Genomic DNA, 24,069 nt, shown 5'->3' with positions numbered 1-24,069 from the left:
CTACAAGCCGTCAATGTGCTGTCACGTGCCCATTCATTTTCACAGGTGCATTCACACTTCTCAGACTTATCCAGGAACGATATTTTTTCAACATTTTCCTCCTGACAAAGCGGCAGATTTCAACCATGAACCCCAAAGATACAATGTACATGGCCAGGCCTCCAGCCTTGAGGAGCCAGCTGGGATCAGGGGATGTCACCATCGAATACATGATCAGAGCTCCTCCCCCGATTCGCAGCACCAGGAAGAGGAGCACAAAGAAGAAATCCACCACCTCTCCCAGGAGTGTGTGGTAACAGCCCATTTCCCGCAGGAACCAGCGGGTCTGGAGCAGTGGGTTGGTGATCTCGCTGACAAATACAACAGCATTGACTTCTGTAGCAGACTTCCCGAGCCCCAGCACCATGATCATGCCGCAGATGCTCAGCGTGTGATGGAACAGCATCAGGTCGCCCTCTGTCTGGAAATACAGGCACCAGCCCAGATCAAAGATGAAGTAACCCAAGGTCAGGGACAGCACATGGATCTGAAGAGATGTGTTTGGTGAACCTGAAATGAAAGACGTACATAAGCCTGGAGTCTTAAATTTAAGACACTCTTCTACAATATGCAGCAATACAGGTTGTGAGTATCCCTCTTTCCTCCTCAGTTTCCAGCCTTCTCCTATGGGCCAAGTGCCAGGCTGGAGGATTGGGTGTCTGGTCTGCTCTCCCTCCACACTTCAGCCTGCCCAGCAGAGCCAGGCATACCATCCCATCCTGCCACACTTCCGCTCCTCTTTTTCTCTCCAACCTTTTAGAAAGCAGGGATGGAACACCTGACCCCCACCAGCAGAGCTATTTGAGATTTAATGATAGAAAACAGCAGACAAAACCCCACAGCTAAATGCCAGGAGTTATTACACCCTTAAAGACATGAACAGCACTTAGTCCATTCTCAACACATTGCTGCACCTAATGCTGCAATAAACTCAAGCTGCCAACCTGAAAGCTTTTAATACATACACGCATAAAACAAACAAACAAAAAAATAAAAAGATTAACAGTAAGAAGTGGTAAGGACTGGAGAAGAAGCAGAGGAGGTAAACAAAACCCTGCCCCAAACATGCCCCCAAAACGTACATATAAAAGAACAGACAGCAAAAGCAATTGCCCCCCCACTCCATCTGTAGCCAAACCAGAGGTGCCTACCCTGCATGACAAGGACATGTGTCAGGGTAAGACTCCAAACATACCTGCATGGGTCAGAGGCCAGGAACCTCCCCAGAGAGCGACGTAACCCGAGAGGCAGGTGACAATCAGCCCATGCAGCAGGGTGACCAAGCGACAGCTCCACTCATAGGAACGGTGCTTGTGCCAGTAGCAGAAGCAGGCGTACAGAGACAGCCAGGCAACAAGGCTGCAGGTCACCTCGAGAACGATGGAAACCATCCTGCTGAATGCAGAGTGAGGATGTTACAAGCACAGCAGCCCTCTCAGCAAGGGGGCCTCATCCAGACCACCTGCCTCAGTACCCAACCCCAGCCCATGCACATAAACCCCAGCGGAAAAAAAAAAATAAAACCACCCCATCGGAACACGCCTTGCGCCCTTCCCGCCAGCACGCTGCCCTCCTAGGGCCCCCCGTAGCACCACTTCCCTGCAAGCCCCTCCTCGGTACCCAGGCCCGAACGCGCCCGGGGAAAGACAAGACCCCGGCACGCCCCCAGCCGAAGCGCTCCCCGACCGGGGGCCGGGGCAGCCGGGAGGCCGGGGCCGCCGGGAGGCCGGGGCCGCTCCCCAGCACGGCACAGGGGCAGAACGGGCGCCCCCGGCCCGCTCCTTACCCCGGGCTCGCCGCTGCCGCCTGCCCCACCGGGACCTCTCCTCCGGCTCTGGGCGCCCGGGACCTGCCGCCCAGCTGTGGTCTCCAGAACTGCCCGGAAAAGGAGGCGGCGCCAGCGCGCAGCGAAAGGCTTTTATCTCCCCTCCCCTCCCCTGCCCTCCCGCCCCCGGCCGGGGCAGCTCCCACTGGGGAGGGTCTTCGCCCACCCCCGCAGCTCTCCGTGCCTCCGGTGGATGCTCCCCGCCCGCTCCCCATCCCCGGCGGCTCTGCCCCGCTTCCCTGCCCCGGAGGCGACAAGGGGTCCGAGCAGCACAGCCGCTGCCCCGGGCGGGGGGAGGAGGAGCAGGGTGGGAGAAGTAAGGACAGGCCTTTGGAGCTGTGGCTCCATCCAGCCTCAGCCCTCCGGGAGTCCCCCAGGGTCCCCGGACTTTCATTCGGCTGAATGTTGTTCTCTCTGAGGAAGGAGAATGAAGTGGAGAACTGAGCTGGATCAGGCAAGAGGGGAGGTGCTTCTGCCCTTTTGTTGCTGCTTTTTAAGAAAGTGGCCTGGAGTCCTCTTTCACGTTTTGTACCTTACAGTGTCCAACTTTGTCTTGTCCTGTGCTGACTGCAAGGAGGGGAGGCTGAGACGGGAGTTGCTGAGTTTGGGGCTGCTTGGGTCCGGAGCTGGGGAGTGGTGCAGGGTGCGCAGGGAGATGTGACACAGAACACGCAGGACAGGATGAATGGGCGAGGAGCTGAGCTGGGGCCAAGCACTGGGGCCGGGCAGAGGCAGGAGTGAGTAACCCGGAAAGGGCTGTGCTGCTTCCAAGCCCTGACAGCCAGCTCAGTGTCAGTGCCATGTAATTTCTGTTTATTCATTTTGCTTTAAAAACTGTCTAAAGGAGGTTGTGTGTCCCCAACAACATAAACCTTCCCTACAGCTGAAAAGCTCTACTCTGGGAAAGAAACCAACCACTGGGATCATGAGCGGCCTCATCTACGGTCACTTAGGTCCGTTCGTGTGTACTGTACTCCATGGGATGTTTCTCTGTGTTATAAAAGCTCTGGTAACACATTAAAATATGCTTCTAGTTGGGATGTAGATTATAGGTTCCTCTCACAGTTGAGCTAAAATCTCCTGATTTTTCTCTCCTTTGCCAGTATTTTGGCCCCTGCTTTGAAGCAAGCCCACAGACTGTGCAGACAGGGACCCCCTCGCACAGAGAACAGTGGTCTCACTGTGGCTCAGGCACTGGTCCCTGCTGGTGTCTGTGAAGATGAGCCTGAATTTAAGCTCACCTACTGAAGGCATTGTATTGGAGTGTTAGGATTTATGCTAATTCTACCAGGACTGTAAGTCCCAAGGCTGTGAGCGTCAGGAACAATGAGGGCACTTGATGGGATCATTTGGACACTTAGAAATGCTCCGAGTCTCCCTTCAGGCCACAGGGAAAACTGGGAAGGACAAGGAACAGAGCCCTGTTCTCCCAGCTTGCACTCACTCTCCTCACTGGTGGAAAGCAGAGGAGGAAAGAAAGGGGAATGAACAATAAAAGAAATTAAATACCAACGGCAAATTGTTAGTTTTCCAGCACTTCCCAGTCTTTCTTGAACCTGGGCACTGCTAAACATTGTGTATTTATCGGGTACCCTACCTCTTACCTGGTCTGCACACTCGCTTAGAGCCCTGCAGCTGCTCCAGCAGTTGAGTGGAAAAGTCACCCTTGATGTCAGCCATTGATAGGAGTGCATCTCCTATATGCACTCCAGCATCTGTCAACAGAGAGGAGTCGGGAGTATTTGTCCATTTTATATTCTGAGGATGCCAGTTTAGTTGTTTCTGGTTGAGAAGAGCAGGAACTAAAGAGAGAGGTCTACCTACAGACAGACCATAACATCCAAAGGTATACAGTGTCCTTGATTTGATTTTGGAGTGGGATCTAGCTCATTTCTCCAGGGAGCTTGTGAATGACCAGACCACAGATAAAAATGAATGGGGTTGCACCCCTTGTACTCACAGGTGATAGGTACGGGACCCACAAAGGTGTTTTTAGACAGGGACTCCGCTGACAACTGGCTCTTCTCTCCCTCCTGGGGTTCAAGTTGCTGATGCTTGGGTCCTAGTGGTGGAGGAGTAGAGGAGCTCTTCTCAAGAGAAGAGCAGGGACAGAGACCGTGGAGACTGTTTTCAGGCAAAAGGGCTGCTTTGGTAGCAGATGAGGTTGTTCAGGAGATTACATGAGTTCTTATAGCCACTGTCAGGCACGTGTGAGCAATTGTTCCCTGGTTGTTTATCTGCGGCTGTGGGAGGTGACTCTTAGTCTTGGAAAGGTGGAATTTCCTGCTCTGTGTATTTTTAATCCCTTAGATGCTCCTGTGAGACTGGAAATGTTCCTAGAAGACAGGGGCATTAAGACCTTTCCCTTCCAACTGTACCATTTTGTGAAACAAGCAAGTTGCTAGTGTTTATTTTCCTATTCAGGACCAGTTTATCAATAAATCTGAGAGACTTGTTATTGTGTTTATAAACTTCTCAGTGGCTATCAACTCTCATGATGTGTTTGCACAACACCTGGCACAGCTTAGCTTTGATCTCAGCTGCAATATTAATGTGCAGATACCATTATTCAGCATTTAATACATTTGTAATTTCCCTCCCAGCTTTCAGAAACAATATTTCAAAATTTATGCAGTGCTGCTTTTCTGGGAGAAAATTACTTAGAGGAATTTCTGAAAATTAAATGAAATAGTCCTTGTCGGTTAAGACCCAGATTTTGATCTTGATGTATCTTCTTTATACTATAAGACTGTATGCATGTACAGTAACTTGTAAATATATTACTGTAAAAGTTAGATGTCTTTAACAACACTTTATTTTTGGTTTCTTTCTTGGCTCACAAACCTATGGGATCCTTTACCAAGTGTTTAAGTAGACTGTCAACTGACTCTTAAATCAGTAGCCAAGTTACAGCTCAGCTACCAGGTATAGGATTAATGCAGGAATTACTGCGTAAAATTTGCAGGCTAGGGTCATGAAGGTAATCAGAATAGTCACTTCTGAGTTTTTAAATAATTGCTTATAATCTATGAAATAACTCAAGATTTTTCACAGTAGAAATGAGCTGGGAACTAGAACTTTGTTGAGGGTCAGTGTAATAAATGTCTTCTGTTTTGGATGGCAGCAGAATCAGCTGTAATTTTCATCATTTGTGAACTATGCTGTTTAGCATAAATTGAGGACTGGGAGAAGGGAAAGATTATCACCACCACCGCCTAGTGTGGATTAAGTCATTTGTCCAAAGTCATGCAGTAAGTAAATTAAAATAACATGTCCCACAGGTACAGATCAGTGGTTTAAATTCATTCTTGCTATCTGCTAATCTGTAAATATTCATAATAGCCAAAATTTAAAAAATAAAAGAGTAAAAGAGAAAGACAGTCATTGTCTTAGCAGCATGCTGTCCTGATGCTCTTGTTTCCATTAGACAGAGTATTAATTTTAAGAAGGTCTATACCTTAGGAGGGAGAGGTTGGAACCAGATCCGTTTGTGCCCCTTGAACATATTTTTCGTGCGGAACGGGCTTTGAATAAGGATTGTAAAATTATTGCTTAAAAATCAGGAAGCTTCCTAAGGGGTCTTAATAAGAGGCAGCCACCCCTATTTTTCATCCCCGGGCAGGGCTGTTGTTTGGTCAGAATCCAAATCCTGCTGACTTTATCCAGAGGGCTGCAGCACACTCAGCGAACAGTCACATGCAAATCACTTCTCAGGCTGGCATGAAAACAGATTGCTTGTTTCATCCTCCATCCTCCTCTCACAGTGCTGGCCAGCCATCACCGGAGCTCCAGTGAGGCATTTCAATGAAAAGCCTGAGAGCAACGGCAGCTCCTTGAGGGAGGAGTTACGAACTTGCCAGGTATCTCCTACACCACTCCCTTAGGACTTGCAGCATCTCTTCTCCACTGGCACAAGCCCATAGCAATGCACCTGGCAGGGTTCACCCATGGCAGGTAGGACCGAGTTGTCAATGTACGTTCACTCATCGTAGTATGCTGTGGGGTTTATGCCATCCCAGCCCGGGACAGGAGAGGAAAATTCTCCTCCCACACACTTTATCTGCACAGGACTACAGGTCAATGATTCATTTTCTGAATGGAGTATTTATTTTGAACTATGAAAAATTTGAAATTTTCATGTAAAGATATACTTTTTTCCTAATCTTTTAGACCAGATAAGGGAGAAACACAACGCTGGAAAGGTTTCTTAACAACAAAACACTGGCAGGTTTTAGTTAAAAAGCAAAACAAATTTCTGCTAATTTGTTCATTCCCATTTCTCCTACCCTCCACCATTTTAGTACAGATCCCTTAGCTTCACCCTACCATCCCCCCAGCCAGTTTAACTCAGCTGCTTGCATGAAATTAATGGAAATGAATCAGGAAAAATACTTAAGGGTAGTATCAACCCCAATTCTCTATCCACTAACAAAGATCTCTGTGCAATTAAAAGCCGTTTCCAGTCCCGAGTTCTGTATATGTGAGTGCATTCATTTCTAGAGATTTTCCACTATGAGCATTTCACAGACTTTTCGGGCAGGACAGAGCCAGAGCTGGAGGGGGGCTGAGCAGAAATTGCTCTGTGTCTGCAGAGCTTGTCTTAGCTCGTTTTGAGAGCCCACCGTTATAAGCAGTCCCATGGAGGCAAACGACAGGGGGAAGTTTGCACAGAGAAGGCATGTTGGCAAGATCCGTCCCTGCAGCTGACCCAGCTAACAACCGGCTGAGTTTAAACACAGTTGCTGTAGCACAGTTGTTTTAAAATATTGTCGTAGTATCGTTCTCCTGGCTGGAGGAGAATTTGTTTTTTCCTCAAGAATCCTGTGATTAAGGCACATCATAGAAAAAGCTGTCACGTTTAATTCCTTCACTCCAGCTGTAGAAAACAGTTCTCGCAGCAAAGTCTCTGTTAGAAGCAGTAATGGGAACCTTAAGAAATCTGCCAAGAAAACCCACCCGCATGGCTGTACCAAACCTGTCACAGCTTAGCTTTAGATTGATTGTATTCAAATAATTTATTTCTAAATATAGTTGGAAAGCAATGGAGAACAAGGCTTGAAATCAGCCCTCCAAGCATGTAAGAAAATTGAATTAATGACAGAAAGAAGGGCGATAGCAATCAGGAGAGTTAGATTAATACTTCCCTTCTACATTTCTTGCTTTCCCAATATAAAGTAGTTTTTAAATCACAACACATTATGTTGGTAAAAAAGGTTCACTTAATTTTAATGTTTCCACTGAAAAACAGATATGATGAGAATGTTTTAGTTAGAGGTAAATGAGTGGTGGTGGGGAATCCAGGAAACAGACATACAGTTGCTCTCTTTTTTGTGTCAGAACATTTTGAGAAAAAAACCCTTATTTTAGTATTTTAAAAAATGAAATATTTTTCTTAATTTCCATTTTTCAAGAAACTTTGCCTTCTCTTTTCCAGTTGTCTCTCATTATTATCAGTGTCTACTTCTGTAACTAAACCTCACTCAAAGCAACAAATGTGGTTCTATATACAGTGTGCATGTAGGGCTCAATATTTTGTGTGAAGGTAGCTGAGAAACTCTTAACATCCACAGACTCGCTGTAGCAAGAATTCATCACACAGAACTGGATGAGTAGGATAAGAAACAATGGATCAAATATACGTTTTTTCTCCCAGAAGTGACAAAGAATAATTTTTACTCAAAAAAAGCGCTCATATTTACCTAAAAAAAGAAGTCATCAGAAAAAAAACACTAGTACTCAAAAATGTCTATTTACAATCTGTGAACCAGATACCCATTTACTCTACTTCCATTGAATTAATTGCTTGTACTCATTGACAACCTGACCAGAAATTTGTATTACTCAAGTTCTACTTTAACAAAATTAAATATGTACTTCTTTTCAAGTGAAGAGTTGCAAAGTAACGATGATAGCCCTGGTGCTATGCTGTGAAAGTTGAAGTTTCCTACACTTTGGCATCTCATGAAATTATGAAGCACTTGCATACACAAACCTCAAGATTCACACCTGAGCAATACAACTTGTCCTCCCAGGAAGAGAAGAGCATGCTGCAGAGAACAGGCAAGCTACATTACTTACAATTCAGGAAAGACCAGAACACATGCACACCTCTGCTCCAGAGAGGTTGTTTTCATCTGGTATCAGATAAAACCCAAAGGATGGATAAAAGAAGAAGGGAGGGTCAAGACTAATCCTTGTCCCAATAAATCAACACAAACTGCTTTTGTGTTCACCCAAGGTTTTCGAACAGTGACATCCTCCAGTAAGACCAGCTGTGAACAATAACAAGACCTGGACACAAAAATATTGCAAAAGACAACATTTTTTTTTAAAGGAAAAAATAAGAAAGCTCTAAAATACTTAATTAAAAAAAAAAGAAAGAAAAAAGAAAAAAGCACCTTTAGAAACAGAGCAGAATGGCTCGAAGCAAAGCAAGCTTGGTGGTGGATAAAGCACAGTGCCATCGACCTTGGCAGTCTGTTGAAAACCAAGGCTCACATCTAGACACAGGTCTCTGGTGAAATGAACTGGGTAACCTCGGCTCAGTTTAGGGGTTTATGGTATATGTGCGTGATAGTAACAGCATGATAGGCCCTTCTTATGGGAAGCTCTGAAATGAGCGAGGGGAAAAGAGGGTCCCAACATAGAAATCCTTCCAGATTAGAGATTGCCAGGCAATCCAATGTGAATGCAGAGATTTGCAAGCAGAGGGCAGTGTTTCATGCTAATAGTGCTAAGCAAGGGCTCATTCTTGAAGTGAATGCCTGGAAGAGTATTACAATGTCACTGTTGGCGTTGACAATCCTCGGGGAATGTCAGCTGCAGTTTGAGTCCCTGGAGAGTTCTGCTGCTATGGCTTCCCTTAAACAAGACCTTCATTTAGCAGCATTTTGAAGGCACTTGAACGCCAGATGTTGCCCCAAGCATTGTTCCTAGAGAAGCTGGTCCATAGCTAGAAGTCAGAGCTCCTTTTACATGTGATGGAGGAGTCATCTCAGTGGAGGTAGGTAGGTTGATTCCAGCGGTACCAAGATCTGTTTTCAACAGAGGGAAGAAGAGCTACATTTGTCATGTTGTTAACGGTTTCCCTTGAAATAAAAATAATTATTATTCCATTTGTAACCTTACTTCAACTTGGCAGCCAGTAAATGATCCTTTGCTCCTGTAGGAAGCTCATAGCAAAACCCCTGTCTTTCTAAGCAATATCTTCCATTGTGCTCATGATTTCACATACTACCTGGCTGTTGGACTTCCTCCACGTGAGAAGAGGTCTGATTCACGCCACAGGATGATCCGTGACTCAGAAAGCCCAGCAGCTATGGGTAACGCCCTCTGTTCTCTGTTGCCTTCCTACTAACACAGCATCCTTGAAGCTATGAGCAACAAGTAGCAGAAACTGTAAGTGCAGAGAAGCCTGAGCAATATGGACTGTGGCAGACATGTTCAGCGAAGTAACCAGAAGGACTCTGAGCCCGTAAGCCGTTTATAGCACCTAAGGGCAGCGAAAGCAAAATCTTTGTGCCTGTTTCATCTGCCACTGTGGAATAGTTACTCTGCAGCAGAGCTCTCTGGGTGGCACTGCAGGAGAGAAAACTGGCTGCAGAGGGGGTTATCCAAGCAGAAACAGCAAAATAAGCCTTCCTCTACTTCCACCACACAAGGAGTGAGTTTAGGACAGTCCTTGTGGCCAGTATTTCTATTCAGGTTTTTGGTGTGTGTTTTTTATTTTCTTTTTTTAACCAGCAGTTTTTCATGCAAAACTTGATTTACTATTTGTCTTCAAGCAGAAAAACAGCCATATCCCAAGAAGCTTTAGGTTGAATATGAAGCTTCATGTAAGAACATGCCACTGTGCAACTCCACATTGCTGGAGCCTCTCAACGCTTGCGTTCTTCTCTGAGGTCCCACTGCTTTTCTCCCAAGCCCTCTGATGCCCTTGCCAAGGAGCAAGCTGTGGGCCCCCACTGCCTTACCCTGAAGAGTTGAAACCCGATGGGTTCATTGCAGCTTTGGAGTTGCTCTGAGCTGTGCCGGGGCTGCTGGCATGGAGTGCACTGCCAGGGGATGAGGGCCTGCTGGAGTTTCCTGGGGAACATGATGATGTTACTGTGTAGCAAAGAAAGCAGAATAAGACCGGGAACTCCTTTTCCTGCCAAGGACAGTCCAAGCCCAGACACTTCCACCATCTTGGACACACTCTGTTGTTCGTCTGACTGTCTGCCCTGCAGCAGCAAGGCAGAATCTGTGCCTCAGCCACAGAGAAGTTGGGAGTCCCCAGGGCTGCTCTCTCTGTAGCGCTTCATGTGAATAGTGCTCCTCGAACTAGATCTGACAGCGTCCTGCTGAAGAAACGCAGTAACCCACCCCCAAGCATTCTTCTTCTTTGGCTTCTAGGTGTGCCTGGCTCCCAAACCTAAACGTCTCAGTAAAATTTACCTAGTATTATCCTGGGAATGTTACCATGCCCAGGAAGCTTTCCATGTCTTTGTTCCAGCCAAGAGAGAGACTCTGTTGTTCTTATCTCTTGTACGCTAGTTGTGTGGGGATACTTTCCCTGGCCAGACCCAAGGGTCTTAATAAGAGTGGCCTGCAAATGCGACCCAGAAACCAAGTAGGAAGAGAGCAAAAACAGAGGAAGGAGGGAAGGAATGGTGAGCGAGACAGTTTTCTCAAGGCTTACCAGTCCCAGGCATGGTGCTATGCACCGGATTGACGGAGAGGGGCCCCAAGGACCCTGAGGTAGAGACCTAGAGCGAAACAGAAGCAAACAGTAAGCACTTGGCGCTATGAGGGTATAGATCACAAAATGCCACTCCTTTCACATTCCCTTTAGAGTGTGCTGGCTCCCAGGTGGACTTATTATGTACATCGAGGCTCCCTCAGATATTTCTATTCATACTCTAATGTATAAGCACCATTCTCATATGCAGGATCATGCAAAGAAATCAGAATGACTATTACATATGCCTGGCATTCTCTACATAGGTCTAAATTTAGGGATCAGCTATGGAAAAGCCTGAACTTATGAAAGGCAAGGCAAACTTTCTGGAAGTCCTGAAATCCTGCTTGTAGGAGCCACTGCCCTCTGGGTGTTTCAGGCTGGATGTTCCTAGTCAGAAACCTCCCAGCTCACTCTGGTCTTGTGCACAAATAATCCCTTTTCCTTTATGGAGTTCTTGATGAGTGAGAATTGTCAGGTGACAATTGGTAATTTGGTGGCCGCAATCAAAGTGAGCCTGGGGCATTTGTTGCTCAACTGTGATACTTTACAGGCAACACATTGTTCAGAATGACTGATGAGCAAAGGCATACTTTGTACAACATGATCACAGGAAAACTATTCACCAAAGCTACTGCTTTAAAAATTCATGGCTTGCAAGCAACATTTTGTGTTTGTGACTCTAGACCAAATGCGTTGTGCAACAAGCAACCAAACCTCTTGTGATGTTTCCCTGCCTTCTGATGGGTAATTCCAAAACCCAGAAGATTTCATGGTAAAATATTGCTTGCGAATATGTACTCTCCCTCCTGCTCACATGTGCTGCAGCACTAACAACACCATAGAGAGGTTCCTGACACTTTTATATGTGGAAGCATCTAAGCAACTATTAAGTAGCGGAAATGCAATAGTTGCTTGTCATCCACAGTAGACACTGACAGTAGATTACAAGGACATGCTTTCACCAACTCTCACAACAGTTTCTCTTTTCCTTATCCTTCCTGGTAATGAAAATATGCTTGCCAAAATGTGAATGCAGAGCGGACAGCTAGCACTACTGAAGTGTATTCTGCCTTTCTGCAGAATTTTTTTTCATAGATGTAAACCAAGAAACTAATATGTAAATGGTTACCATTACATTTCAGAGTTAAAAACCAAGCTGACATGAGCGGATGTACTTCTTATTCAATGGAATGCTCATTCCTTCTTCATTAACTTTGGAAAGCTTTTATTTACCACTCTTAGGGTGAAAAATTTTGGGATTGCACCCCTATTTGGATAAATTGTCTTACAATTCAACTGACCTGTACCTTTTAGGAAACTTGTAGGTTTTTTCTACTGTTTTTATTAATAGAATAAAAATAAATGTTCTGTAAGTGCGGGCATGAGATTCCATTCCAGTTGGGATGTTGTGTAGATGCTCAATCTGTGACTAGCCCAGCTGCCTCTCTGCATGCTCCTGCAGGTGCAGTCCCCCGCGGGCCTGTGGAGTGGGCTTTCCAGCATCTCATAGATGTGTGTGTACAAGCAATTGTCCTGTACTGTTTCCTTTTCCAGCAAACCCTGCTGTATCCTCCCACCCTTTTCCCTTCTTGCCTGAGATGGTATGTAGCACTCCTTAATCCAAAGTCTCTCACCAGTCTGGAATTGTAGATAGGTGATTTGATGGGGGATGGCATCGGGCAGCTGATCCGTTTTTCTTTCTGGCGCCGGTTGCAGAACCAGACCCGAACTACCTCCTTTTCCATGGAGAGCTGCTCTGCTATCAAGGATATCTCCTCTGAACTGGGCTTGGGGTTCTGCTAAGAAAGGGCAGGAGGTTAAGAAAAGCCCCCAAGAGCTGTAACTTACAGCATCAGTGTATGCTTCTGCTGCTTGAAAGGCAGAGGACAAAGGCGGGGTTGGCTGTAAACTGTGGAGGGAAGAAAATTTGCTACTAAGACAAAGGGTAAATATTTGGGTGAGAGACTATGTTCTGTGAACCAGAAAGTGCTTCTGATTCAACATCAAGTCTCATGGACTCAGTGGGAGATGAGTCACAGTACCTGGTCCTATCATTGCATAAAGCACCACACTCTTCAATCTTAACAGCACCCTAAGTCATCCCTTGAGGGGGAGCTAATGACTGGTGGTCTTCTTATTACTACACAGGACACATGAGCTCCGAGTGCTGTTTGTACGCCTACCTGCACCATCTCAGAAAAACCATTTCTTCTCTTTCTTCATCCATCCATCACTTATAAAGGGAAATAATAGTACCTATCCTTTCTTCTAAGTCACTTATTTTCTGGTGCATTTGACAACATTTAGCTCTATGGGTTTTGATCCGAGTTGGAGACTTGAGGATCAAAAATACCTAGCACAAAGGTGCCATACAGCTTTACTATTACAAAGAATGCCTCATACTAGCGAAAAATGAGGTGCCAATAATGACCTGACAATGATTGTCTTTTGTTCTCATTAACAGCGTTAGGAGGAAATTTTTATACGACCAGACATGAGGGAGAAACCAAGAAAAAATGAGGGCTGGTCAAAAACAGTTTTGATGAAAAATTCTCAAGGGACAAGTTAGCTCTACTGATTTAAAACTCTGTTTGCTCTCTGTAGTGATTTTTCTTGAAAATCTTGATGCTTAGAAAGTAAAAGGCTCCACTTCTGAAATGATTCAGCAGCAATATTTGGAGCAACTAGTTCTGTGGTCTCACAAGACCTGCTTAATGGGGCATCCATTTCCATGATGCACATGGCCACACAGTTCCCGTGACCCACACCTGCAACTCACAATGAGAAGAGGCGGGTGCAGGAGATCATCTCTGGCTAGGGCACTGATCAGTGGAAGGTAACAGGGAGGTGTGGTGATGAAGTTGTAATTCCTCTAAAACAACATTTACCAAGGAAATAATTGGGTCTGATATCTTTGATTTTGACAACTTTCCTGTTAAGACCTTCAAGCATTTTCTAACTTGCTATGAAAACAAACAGAAAAGAGATCTCTTTTTTTTGAGGATTCAGTGCTACTATGTCCTAGCATATGCCAAACTCAGAGAGAGTTCGTAACACGTTGAAAGATTTTTCCCCTCACATCTTGAAATCTTTTCTCCAGTGTGGAGCGAATGTTGGTCTCAATGCTGGTTCGCTTCTTTCTTTTCCGTCCAAACATCTCATTCACTGAGGGGTAGGAATTGGGAGTGCTCATCGACGAATCCAAAGGAGCAGATTCTGGGGAAAGAAGGAGGGGAAAATAGATATTCAAGAAGATAATGAGTTATTTTCATTCCTAGATCCTTTCTGGGAACTATGGCACCTCCTAAAATAAGTAAAATGTTCCTACATTGTGCATCCTTCCTCTGATGATGATTAAAATTGTTGCAACAGTCCCCAATCCATCGATAAATTTGTCCAGATCAAAAAAGAAATACAAGTGCTAAAATTTTAATTAACACACTATTTTTCCTTTTTCCAGCTTGATTTCCAGCCTGCTCTGATAGGAACCACGCATTTTTCCAATTATTAATTTCACACGGTTAAAGATGTTGACTTAGACCACTGGGATCAGGCCTCACGCAGCTGACACACCTCCTGACATGATAAATTGGTCAAACGTGCAAGTCCTGAAGGGCTGGGTGAAGCACATGAGACTAACACTATTCCTACAGTGGTTTGCAGCCAGCAGAGGACACCAGCCCAGTCCTGCTGCTACTGGGAATTCCCCTTGCAGTGACGTCTTCCTTTTCTAGTTACTGCTCATGATCTGATCTCTGAGCACTGTAGGAGTCCCTTCCTACTCTTTCCAGTTTACACAGGGAGGGACTGAATGGACTAGCCCAGAGATTTGCCCCAGGCCGTGCGACAAAACAAGAGGCATTGCAAAAAGCTACTGCCCGAGACACCAATTGCAACGTGAATCCCATATTGCCACAGAGAAAGGACAGATGTGGTTTGACATCTAGGCTGCTATGCAACCTGCTGTGTGATCCACAGAGGAAAGAAGTCTGTTACCAGCCCAGACAGATCTGGGAGGTCTTAGCTCCAGCTCCGATTTTCCTGGCTTTTATTGCAGGTTCCTGGATAAATCCTTTCATGTGCTGGCCAAGGGTGTTTCTGGACGTAATGTCACCTACCTGCATCACTCAGCCACTTCTCCAGCAGGGGTTTGAGCTTGCACATATTCTTAAAGCTCAGGTTGAGAGCCTCAAAGCGGGAAATAGTGGTCTGGCTGAAGTCATTGCCATAGAGCTTCCCCATGGCAAGTCCAACGTCACCCTGCCAGAGAAGATCCAAACCACAACATGAGCTCAAAAAAAGACCTCACAGCTTCCTGCTGTCAGACCACCTCCCATGCTGCTTCCAGAATAGGTGCAGCCTAGTTTCCATGACCTACCTTCCAGAGACAGTGACTTCTCTTCCCACTGGAGTCTGTCCCACACCCCTAACCCTTTGTGTATTGGAAAAGGTGCAGATAATGAAGTCATGCTATTAAGATATTAGGAAGGGTTTGTCTTTTCATGCATTTGGAAGCAGATGCTCCAAAGAGAGCCAAAGTTTATATAATCCAGACCTTGCTCCACCCAAACCTCTGCCAACATGTCCACATCCCAAGAGACCACACCCTTCCCACTGACAAGGCTGCTCACCTGTGTGAACCCCAATTTGATTCGCCTCTGTTTGAAAGTCTTAGCAAACTTTTCCAGCTCCTCCAGGTCACTGGGTTCCTCAGATGCTCCTGATGGAGTTAAGTGCTTTGCCACTTGCAAATGCTGGGGGACGTCCAGGTGGGGTTCAACCGATGAGCCAGAGAGTCCAGAACGGCCCACAGCCTGATAAAACAACAAAAAAGATCCATAGAGTCACAACAATAGAAAAGCACACAATTTTCTCTGCCGTTTGCCCTAATGAAGCAGCACTTTTGGTAGATGGCTGCTTCTCAGGGTGGGACTGTACGTTGGACTGTACGTTGAGGCAAGTTACCTGTGATGCCAGGCTGGGTCCTGGTTGGGAGAGGAGAAGGCTGCCCTGTTGCTGAGGGAAGGAGAGGATGTTTGGCTGCAAAGCTGAGGAGAGAAATAGAGATGCATCTGATCAGACCTGCTCCTTCATCAGCACCTAGGCAGCTGAGCATCACTCTGCACAGGAAAGACTCACGAAGCTCTGAACGGAAAACATCAGCTAGCTCTCATTCAAAATATGAGAATTTCAGTCATTATGAATGTGGCTGGCTCCGAGTTGGATTATGAGAAAGGAAAGGTTCTTTCCATTGCTTCTTAGCCTGAAAAGGATTATTACAATAATAGTATAGGTAAAATATCTCATCCACTGATCCCTGCATGTAGCTCATGAACCCAAGGCTGAGCTAGGGCGTAGACATTTTACATAGACATCTAATTTTTGTTTTAGATGCCAAGTGGCAGAGAATTTACTACATCTTTAGTGGTGATCTCTCGCAGTACTTAATCATTGTAACTGTTAAAAAAACCTGCATCTTGTTTCCAGTAGAAGCTTTTCTGACTCCAGCTTTCAGCCACTTGATCTTGTTAAAAAAAATCCTGATCCTGTAATTAATCTCATGAGCCCAGCCACTCTGCTTTCTATTAAACATTTCATTTTGAAGTGTCATTCTGAAGCCATCTGACCCTTTCTTTTCTGCCCTCCTGTATTTCAAATAAATTGAATTTCTTCTGGAATATATAAACTGACACAAAAAGATGAAAGTAAAAATGAAGGGAAATCTATAAAACTAACAAAAACTGGTATTTATGGAGACTGCGTAATTGTTTAGTTGACAAACTGCCAAGTATAACCCTGTATCTCTTATAGGCAATGTCCTAAAGGATTAAGTAGTGATTGAAGCAGTGCCATTCCCTAGAAATTAAGTTGGGTTCTTCAAGTCCGTTGTGGGTGAAGTCTATAGAATTTAGTGAGGATTTATAACCTTTCTTGAAACAGTCAATATATTCTATTGATCGTAACCGACAATTATAAGGAAAACTATAGAACCGTACGGACTTTACTAAAAAAAAAAAAAAAAAGAACAAAGACAATCTCCACAATCAATCACACCCCCCCCCCTCTTTCTGTCTTTCCTTTTTAATTTAGATCGGGATGTGCAGAATCCCATCTATTTATTTAGATTGGTGTGTCAATACGCCTCTCTGATGCTAGAACAACTTTGAATTTCAAATGCAGACTGGTAATGAGGTGCACATTTTTAACAGTGAAGGTAATTAATCACTGGAATGGCTTGCCTAGGGACATGGTGCATGCTCTGTCATTTGGATTCTTTAAAATCATGATTGAACACCTTTGCAAAAGCTAAGCTCTAGCTCAAATGAAAATCATGGACTGGATTCAGGAATCACCAGTTTGACAGCAGATGAGACCGAGGCTGTGTTTTTTCAGGATGAAGACTTCAGCAGCAGTATTTTGGCTGACCATATTCCCAGTATCTACTTGGCTGCTTGCTTCCACCTTTACAGCATAGAGCTCTCATCCCCCTTATTCAAGCATGCCAGCATTAGCTGTTTGAAGGGCTGCACAATGAATTAGCTCAGGGCATAATGAATCAGATTCGGGAATTTATCTGGCTTAAAAACAGCTTTAAAACATTAAGCCAAAATGTGTGTCCTCTTGGAAAGGTTAAGCCCACAGTCAGGTCCCTTTGGCCATGAAATCCATGAACTGATGTACCCATCAGTCAGAACTCAGGGCACGTTGAAGGTATTCCCACAGAGGCCTGGGGGACATCTTCAGGAATATTTCATACATCTCTTCACCATAAAGAATGTTCCACCTGTATCTGTACCAAACAAGTAATTCCACAAAACTAATCTGTTCACTTTCACTCCCCAGTGGCTGTGCATGCACATGGCAAAGGGTCATTAAAACCTGGGAATCGACTATTCAAATGGAAGTGCTCTTGCACAAAAAGCTGTCTACTGGCTAGAATATCAGTCTTCATCAAGTCTGGAACCAAAAGGGGTCATGGCCAAACAAGAGGCCATCTATTGGAGGGGTTATAGCTGCCAAAGGAAGTCACTTAACAGAAGAAACTCTAAGAAAGGAAGTAAGTTTTGTTTTCCAGTAGAATGTGTTTCCTATTGTATATGAGTAAAAGCAGATGGTAAGCAATAGATTATAGCGACCTTGCCATTTCAAACAAACTAAATTCTAGGTTACTGTTAAATATGCATCAAGTAGTTTCTTTATACATCACTCAGCATCATTTGGCAGAGAAAAAAGCTTATATACTGTTAATGGGAAGTCAGTTTCCCACTTGCCTACAATATAATTCTTTCTTTTGGAGCATGTGTACCATTGCATTCAAGCTGCAGAGATTTTTAGGTTTTAATTCTGAATTTTCATTCATATGGAGGGATCTCTGTGCTGGAATAAATCAAGAATGTGAGCAAAGGACCCAAGTCCCTTTGTATCTGTCAGCTTATGGATCAAAGCCTATGTTTGTCAATCCACAGGCAGCATAAAACTTCATCAATGGCATGCCTACATCCCCGTTACTGGAGAAATGCCATAAAAAGTATCGGTGGTAAAAACGGAAACACAGGGACTTTCTCAAGCACTGGGTTCAGTCCTCAGTCCTTCCATCCCTTTCATGAAGCTGATCACACGCTGTAGTTAGGCCTCCTGTTCTCTCTTACCCCATGGCTTGGAGCAAGATTTGGGAACAATTCCTGGCAGCTCCAGAGCTCTCAGCTCTCATCCCCGGGTTGCTCCTGGCTAGGTTAGACCTGCTTGTTGTGGTGCCAGCATTGCCCTTCCACCAGAGCAGCTCAGCTCCTTCCCGGGCTGTGCCGTCCTGCTGAGGCGCTTGGGGAGACCAGCTCAGCCTCTCGCCAGCGTTCTGGCAGGAAGGCAGTGCACTGCCCCAGAGCGACTGGCCACCCGGGTGGAGGAGCAGGAGCAGGCTCAGTCACGGGCAGCCCTGCAGAGCCTGTCCTGGGGTGCGAGGGGGGATCCCCACCCACTCTGCAGGGCCTAGCCCCAGGCGGCACCCTGGGCACGCAGCAGCCTCTCGGGGGCCCGGAGCCTTCCAGGGCACCCGCTGGCACTGTCCTGGCTGGGGGAACCGGCACGGCAAGAAGAGCAGGGCAAAATGCAGCTGGTAACACAGCAGGGATACGGATGCCATCCCTCTGGGAAAACACAACAGGCCATGTTAACAGCAGCAGTCACAAGAAGGGAGGCTTTGCCTGGATACGTGCCTGCTTGTAACAGTGCCCCTGTCAGCTTTCATTGCTCTTACCTTGTTGGCCGGCCTGAGACTGAGACAGAAGAAACTGGGGAACTGACTGCATGTGCCCAGGAAGCAATACAAGCTGCTGCAGGGTGTGAAGAGAGCTCATATCCTGGGGGAAAAAGAAAAGAGAACAACAAAACTCAGAGACGTCTGCTCTTCGCACAGCATCACCTCTCCTATAAAGATTCGCTGCTCGTTTAGACTGCCCTTGACCCCATTCATACTTTTTGTTTAACTGCCACTGCATCGAATTTGTGTAATTCATGCACTGGAGAGCTACGGATCCTGAGGTACTCCAGGATACGAAGTTTTCAGCTATATGTGAACAACTCTGTGTGCATACAGACATCCACAGGGAGAATTGTCTACTTTTGTCTTAAAAAGTCAGTTCTTGAAAAACGACATTTTTGAGGCACCGCTAATCAAAACCCAGTTGTTAGAAGTAACAGTGAAACCTCTTGGATTTCAGTTTCTTACAGATAATGTATTTTCAGAGAGTGAACTCCCTAAAATTACACATGAAAGTGCAGCTGACTGTCCCACCTCATGAACACTGAGAGCCTGCTTTCCACACCACAGCAAGCTGCTTTCCCAGCCAGCTGTGTGCCGAGACGAGAAAGAAGCAATGCCCAGCAGCACCCGATTCTCTACACCGACAGCAGATGCATTGCAATGGACACAGCCACCAGATCCGAAAACATTTCCTGTTCTTTGCCTGGAATTCCCCACCCTCCATCGAGCAGGGCAGGCAATAGGTACTGAGAGGCGAGGATTACACCCTTGTGCTCTTTCACATGACTGGGGTCCCAGCTCCAGGGCCTTTGTTGGGATTAGGGGATAAGAGCTTGCTTTTGCTTGGGATAGCCACAAAAAAATAAATGCCCCAATAAGACCAACTCTGAGATACATTTTTAAAGGAATTCATTACTCAATAAGATGGTCTCTCTGAGTTTCTTCAGAACCGTTTTGAAGCTTTGGGGAAATTCAACAGTCTCTAAATGGTGTAAGGGATCTGAATATCCCATGAAAGAATGAGGGAAGAGATCACTGAGCAGCTGTGTGGCCTTCTGGCATCTCACTCACACTAGCATTTAACAAGAGCGAAGTGCTAAACTCCGATTTTTTTACCTTAGGAATAAAAAATTCCCACAAGGAATTGATTTCTTCTCTGGTGCAAATCGATTTGAGGCAACATATTCACTGATGTCTATACCAGCTAAGATCATCAGTTAATCTAACCTAGAATCATATTGCCGACAATGGCATTAAGCAGATGTTCATGAAAGAGGAAGACAACGGCAAGCATATCTAACACTTCCCCTTGGTGTTGTCTCAGCCTGCAATTATTTTCAGTTCAAGGGATTTCCTGAGCATGGTGTGGTTTGCCTACTTAGGAAACCCTCAAAGGAAATCTCTGCCAAGTACGTGTCCAGTCTGCCTTTGAACCCATGTAAAACTTTCTGCAGAAAAGAAAGAGGCTGAGGAGGAAGCTGACTTTTGCCAACACAATTTAGTGTCCATCATACCCTCAAGTCTCTTTTTGCCACTGTCCAAAGGCATATGTAATTTGGCAAGTATCTCAAAACCAGCCTCTTCTCCAGAGGTTCACTCACCAGAGCCATTTCAGACTTCTGAATCCCTGAAGCAGCAAAGTCACTTACCCCTGCAATTTGGCTTCCAGGCATCATTGATGACCCCTGCACGAGGTGACCTGACCTAGGGGGGATTGTAGATTGCAAGGAGTCACTGAGGTCTTCAGTTTTAATCTGGAAAAGAGCAAAGTAATTGCAACATCAGGGAGCAGGGATGAGGGGATGCAGGAGGTGTGGGGTGGCTAGGAGTCTGAGAGGCTGGAAGGGATTGGGAAGGGGCTCCTTTCTGCGACAAGTTAGAGGTCAGGACTCACTGCTTCTATCCCTGGGTTTGCAGAAAGGCATACTCATTTCCCGCTTCTGCTCTCCAGTTTATAACATAGACATAGTCTTCCTGCTCTACCAAGCCAAGGGGAGGCTTGCAGTTTGCTCAGTTACAACAAATTAATTAAAACACTTCAGCAAGTAATCAAGTTCCAGTGACTTAGCAGGGTTTAAAGCATGTGAGTGCTTTCCTCAGATAAAACACTGAGGCATTTTCTGGAGTTATAAGGAAGACACAAAGCATTTCTCCTCAGTAGATCACGACTCACAACCTGATGGCAGGGTTGGCTACAGACAACCTCTCATTTTGTTCTCCAGGTGGCAGAGAACAGTACAAGGGGATGGGAAAGGAAATGTCATGAAGTAAAAGACCACAAAAAGCAGTATAATCTTCCAGACTTGAAAATGCAATACCCCAGACACCAAACTTATTTGCTCAGCTTCTACCAGAAAGCAACAAGAAATTCTACTGGTCTGACAAGGGAAAATCTGCTTCCTTAGCTAGAACAAGCTGTGGAAAAAGAACTGGACTACTTCAACGGTGTCAGCCCTTTGTCCAGTGGTAATTCTGACCTACTTTGATGTTCAAGCAAGACTCCTGTACACAAAAAAATCATGGTTTCTGAGTCCACATTCTTAAGACAAAAATTTACCCAGGGACCAGAACTGAATCCTCATGCCTGGTTTATTCCACAGTCTCCATGTTCATCGCTAACATTGCTACTACATTAAAAAAAAGCAAACAAAAAACTGCTATATCACTTTGTACTAGCTGAAATCTATTGGTAAGTCTGACTGGGACAGGAGAGAGGGGAACTTAGTTACAGAGAATTTAGAAAGGTCTAGGTTAGTTGCCGAAAGCTGTGTGAGGAGTGTCTACGCATAGATGCCATGCATAGGAGATGGAAAAGTCATACAGACCTCTTATAGTACATTTTCTCTAAGAAAAGATCCAGGCAAACAGTTTCCAAACTTAGGCTCAAGTTTTTGCTAAGCCTGAGAATGCCTGGCACAAGGCTCACATCATCGGTCCCATTCCTCAGCTAAGCCTTTCCAGTGCACAAAGAGGCTCCTGTTTCCACAAACTGGAAAAACCAGGAGGACACCAGAAAGGACAGGTCTCGAAAACTCTGTCCAGGGGCTCAGCATTGCAGATTCACATTTACTACTAGGGCTGAACCTCACCATCTTCCATCAAATTACAACCGAGCCAAACATACCCCAGAAGACAAGCAGGTCACCTTTGCCAGGGCTTTGCAGTGCTGGACTTTAGGTCATACAACCTCCTACCAGCAGAGGGGGACAAGAAATTCAGCTTCTAAAAAGAATGGCCCAAGCAAGTATTATTGGTTGAGGGAGGTTTTATTTCAATTTCACTAAAGCAAATAAATACACAGAAGCAGGAGCAAAGGAGAAAACATGATCACAAGAGGCTCGCAGCTGCAGTGCAGGGAGCTGGCCCTGTGACGTTAGCCTCTGCATTTTGGAAGGTACTATGCAGAGGGAAGAGAATTACAACATCTGCTTTCATTACAACTATAGCTCCGGACACCGCCGAAACTAGTTTTGCAATAATACTAGCTCCTTGCAACAAGAGTTATACATGCTATGAATTCCAGTTCTTTCCTACCTTTCAGGTTGGCATGATCATCCCTCTTAGCCTGGTGAAAAAAATCAGATGGAAAGATCTTCTTGATCACTATCAATGTGGATAGTGTCTAAGTTACTATATGTTAGACAAAAGGCTCAGGAGAACACACCGTTACCCCTGAGCCATCCAGTCACAGCAGGCAAATAGTTTTATGCACGTTTTTCTTTCTGAGGGTGCATTAAAAAGAAGTTATCCGAGCCACAAAATAAAAATAAATAACAAAAAAAAGATTACCCCTGCTTGCGATTCATGTGTGTCTGCCTCACACAAAGGAGTCATACAAGCCTGAAGAGTCCCAAAAAGAAAAGTTATCCACGTCTTAGAGAACAAGGCACTTGATCCCGCCTAAGTTATGATCCCAATAGGAGTGAAGTGTTGAAGAAGCACAAGCCATTTCCAAACTGAAATCAATTTTTACAGCTGCCAAGCGGAATGTTTTGGAAGCGTTCCAGGGCAAAAGGGGTGTGTAGCTGCATCCCGGCATCGCACAATATGAGAATGGGAGGTGGGTTTGGCAAAGGACTGGTTCCCGATTTAAAAACAACAACATCTCCCACTGCTCCTTCCCCCGTCCCTGGAATTCTCTGGCTCCCTCCTGCACAGTGGGCGGGAACTTGGATGTTCTTGAAAAATCCTTCTCCCCTGCACCTTTTTTCATTGGGTTTAAGTTCAGATTTACCTGTCCCTCCTCTTCCTCTCCCTGACAGGCCTGCAGCTGGCTAATTGTTAATTAGTGAGAGTTCAGGGTATATCCAGAACTTTTGGGATGGTTTATGCAAATCCTGCACCTTCATTTTTTTTCCCTGGCTAAACTGGCAGTATTACCAACTGTACATTAAAAAAAACAAAACCAAAAACCTCAAAAAGCCACACACATTGTGGGAGAGGCCACTCAATATCATGAGACTCCCTTAAAATCATGTAAATTTCAAATTAATAAAACAAGGGGAGGAGTTGCCTTCTCCTTTCCCAGTGCATCTGACTCTTATTTGCAGGCATTTTTTACAAATATGAGAAAAGTTTTCTTAAAGGAACAAAAAAAGTTTGAAATTATCACAGAGTCACCTCATGTGGGTATATGAGGAGAACCCTGCTAGAACACCGCAAGCGAGCAACAACGATTTAGTTAAAACCAGGAGCAGATCCCACTGTGGTTCCTCAGGACCGTGGTTTTACACAATGGTCAGGCCAGACGGGGAATGGGAAACAAGAAGTCATTGAGAGCAAACCCAAGTTTCTTCCTCTTGAACTTGGTTTGAGGAAATAACACTGTCTAAGGAAAATTGAACCTGTGGAACAGCAGGACCAGGCAATGCACTGCAAACGCATCCTGCTCACTGACACCTAGGGAGACGCGTGGAGCCTGGGTTGCCGGCTGGGAATCCGCAGGCACCTTCTTCCCCTTGGGCTCGAGGGGATTCTCCGGGATTCTCCGGGCTGGGAGCAGCTTCGAGCTCCTCCCGAGGAGGTAACGGCAGGTGGCGGCACCGGTACACAGAGCTACCTGGGGCTTCTCCGGGATAGGAAAGGAATCAGGCTTGCAAATCTCAAGTGGATGTTTTCACAGCCTTAAAATAGGGTCAGCTGCCCCCAAGCAATCAGAGTGAAAAACACAGGAAGGGTGACTGGATGGAAGGAGAGTCCTTTCCTTAGCTGGCTAGCAGCTTT

At 45.4% G+C, this 24,069-nt stretch overlaps 2 protein-coding genes across 3 annotated transcripts in view; both read right to left on the bottom strand.

Annotated features, from left to right (window-relative positions):
* Positions 1-4: 4 nt before the first annotated feature.
* On the bottom strand, positions 5-1,909 carry LOC104336431 (TLC domain-containing protein 5). 2 transcript variants are annotated; one of them, XM_075442455.1, is made up of 3 exons: positions 1,826-1,909; positions 1,235-1,434; positions 5-549 (listed from the first exon to the last, which is right to left on the bottom strand). In XM_075442455.1, the coding sequence occupies exons 2-3, from the start codon at positions 1,428-1,430 to the stop codon at positions 11-13; spliced, it is 735 nt and encodes a 244-aa protein (XP_075298570.1). In that variant the 5' UTR covers positions 1,431-1,434; positions 1,826-1,909; the 3' UTR covers positions 5-10. The 2 variants fall into 2 exon arrangements, with proteins under 2 accessions (XP_075298570.1, XP_075298571.1); XM_075442456.1 differs by having other exon boundaries at positions 1,235-1,431; positions 1,826-1,899.
* Positions 1,910-8,858: 6,949 nt separating this feature from the next.
* The window catches only part of POU2F3 (POU class 2 homeobox 3), a 41,781-nt gene continuing 26,570 nt past the window's right edge, over positions 8,859-24,069 (bottom strand). Inside the window, exons 5-14 of the mRNA XM_075442442.1 lie at positions 20,496-20,600; positions 18,841-18,943; positions 15,552-15,634; positions 15,218-15,400; positions 14,705-14,846; positions 13,666-13,802; positions 12,221-12,382; positions 10,545-10,611; positions 9,838-9,970; positions 8,859-8,898 (exon numbers count right to left, since the gene is read on the bottom strand). Coding sequence (XP_075298557.1) covers positions 8,859-8,898; positions 9,838-9,970; positions 10,545-10,611; positions 12,221-12,382; positions 13,666-13,802; positions 14,705-14,846; positions 15,218-15,400; positions 15,552-15,634; positions 18,841-18,943; positions 20,496-20,600 — 1,155 coding nt within the window. The remainder of the gene's footprint in view (positions 8,899-9,837; positions 9,971-10,544; positions 10,612-12,220; positions 12,383-13,665; positions 13,803-14,704; positions 14,847-15,217; positions 15,401-15,551; positions 15,635-18,840; positions 18,944-20,495; positions 20,601-24,069) is intronic.

Source organism: Opisthocomus hoazin, chromosome 24 (assembly GCF_030867145.1).
Source record: "Opisthocomus hoazin isolate bOpiHoa1 chromosome 24, bOpiHoa1.hap1, whole genome shotgun sequence".
Classification (NCBI taxonomy): Eukaryota; Metazoa; Chordata; class Aves; order Opisthocomiformes; family Opisthocomidae; genus Opisthocomus; species Opisthocomus hoazin.
This window is presented reverse-complemented; position numbering and strand designations above follow the sequence as displayed.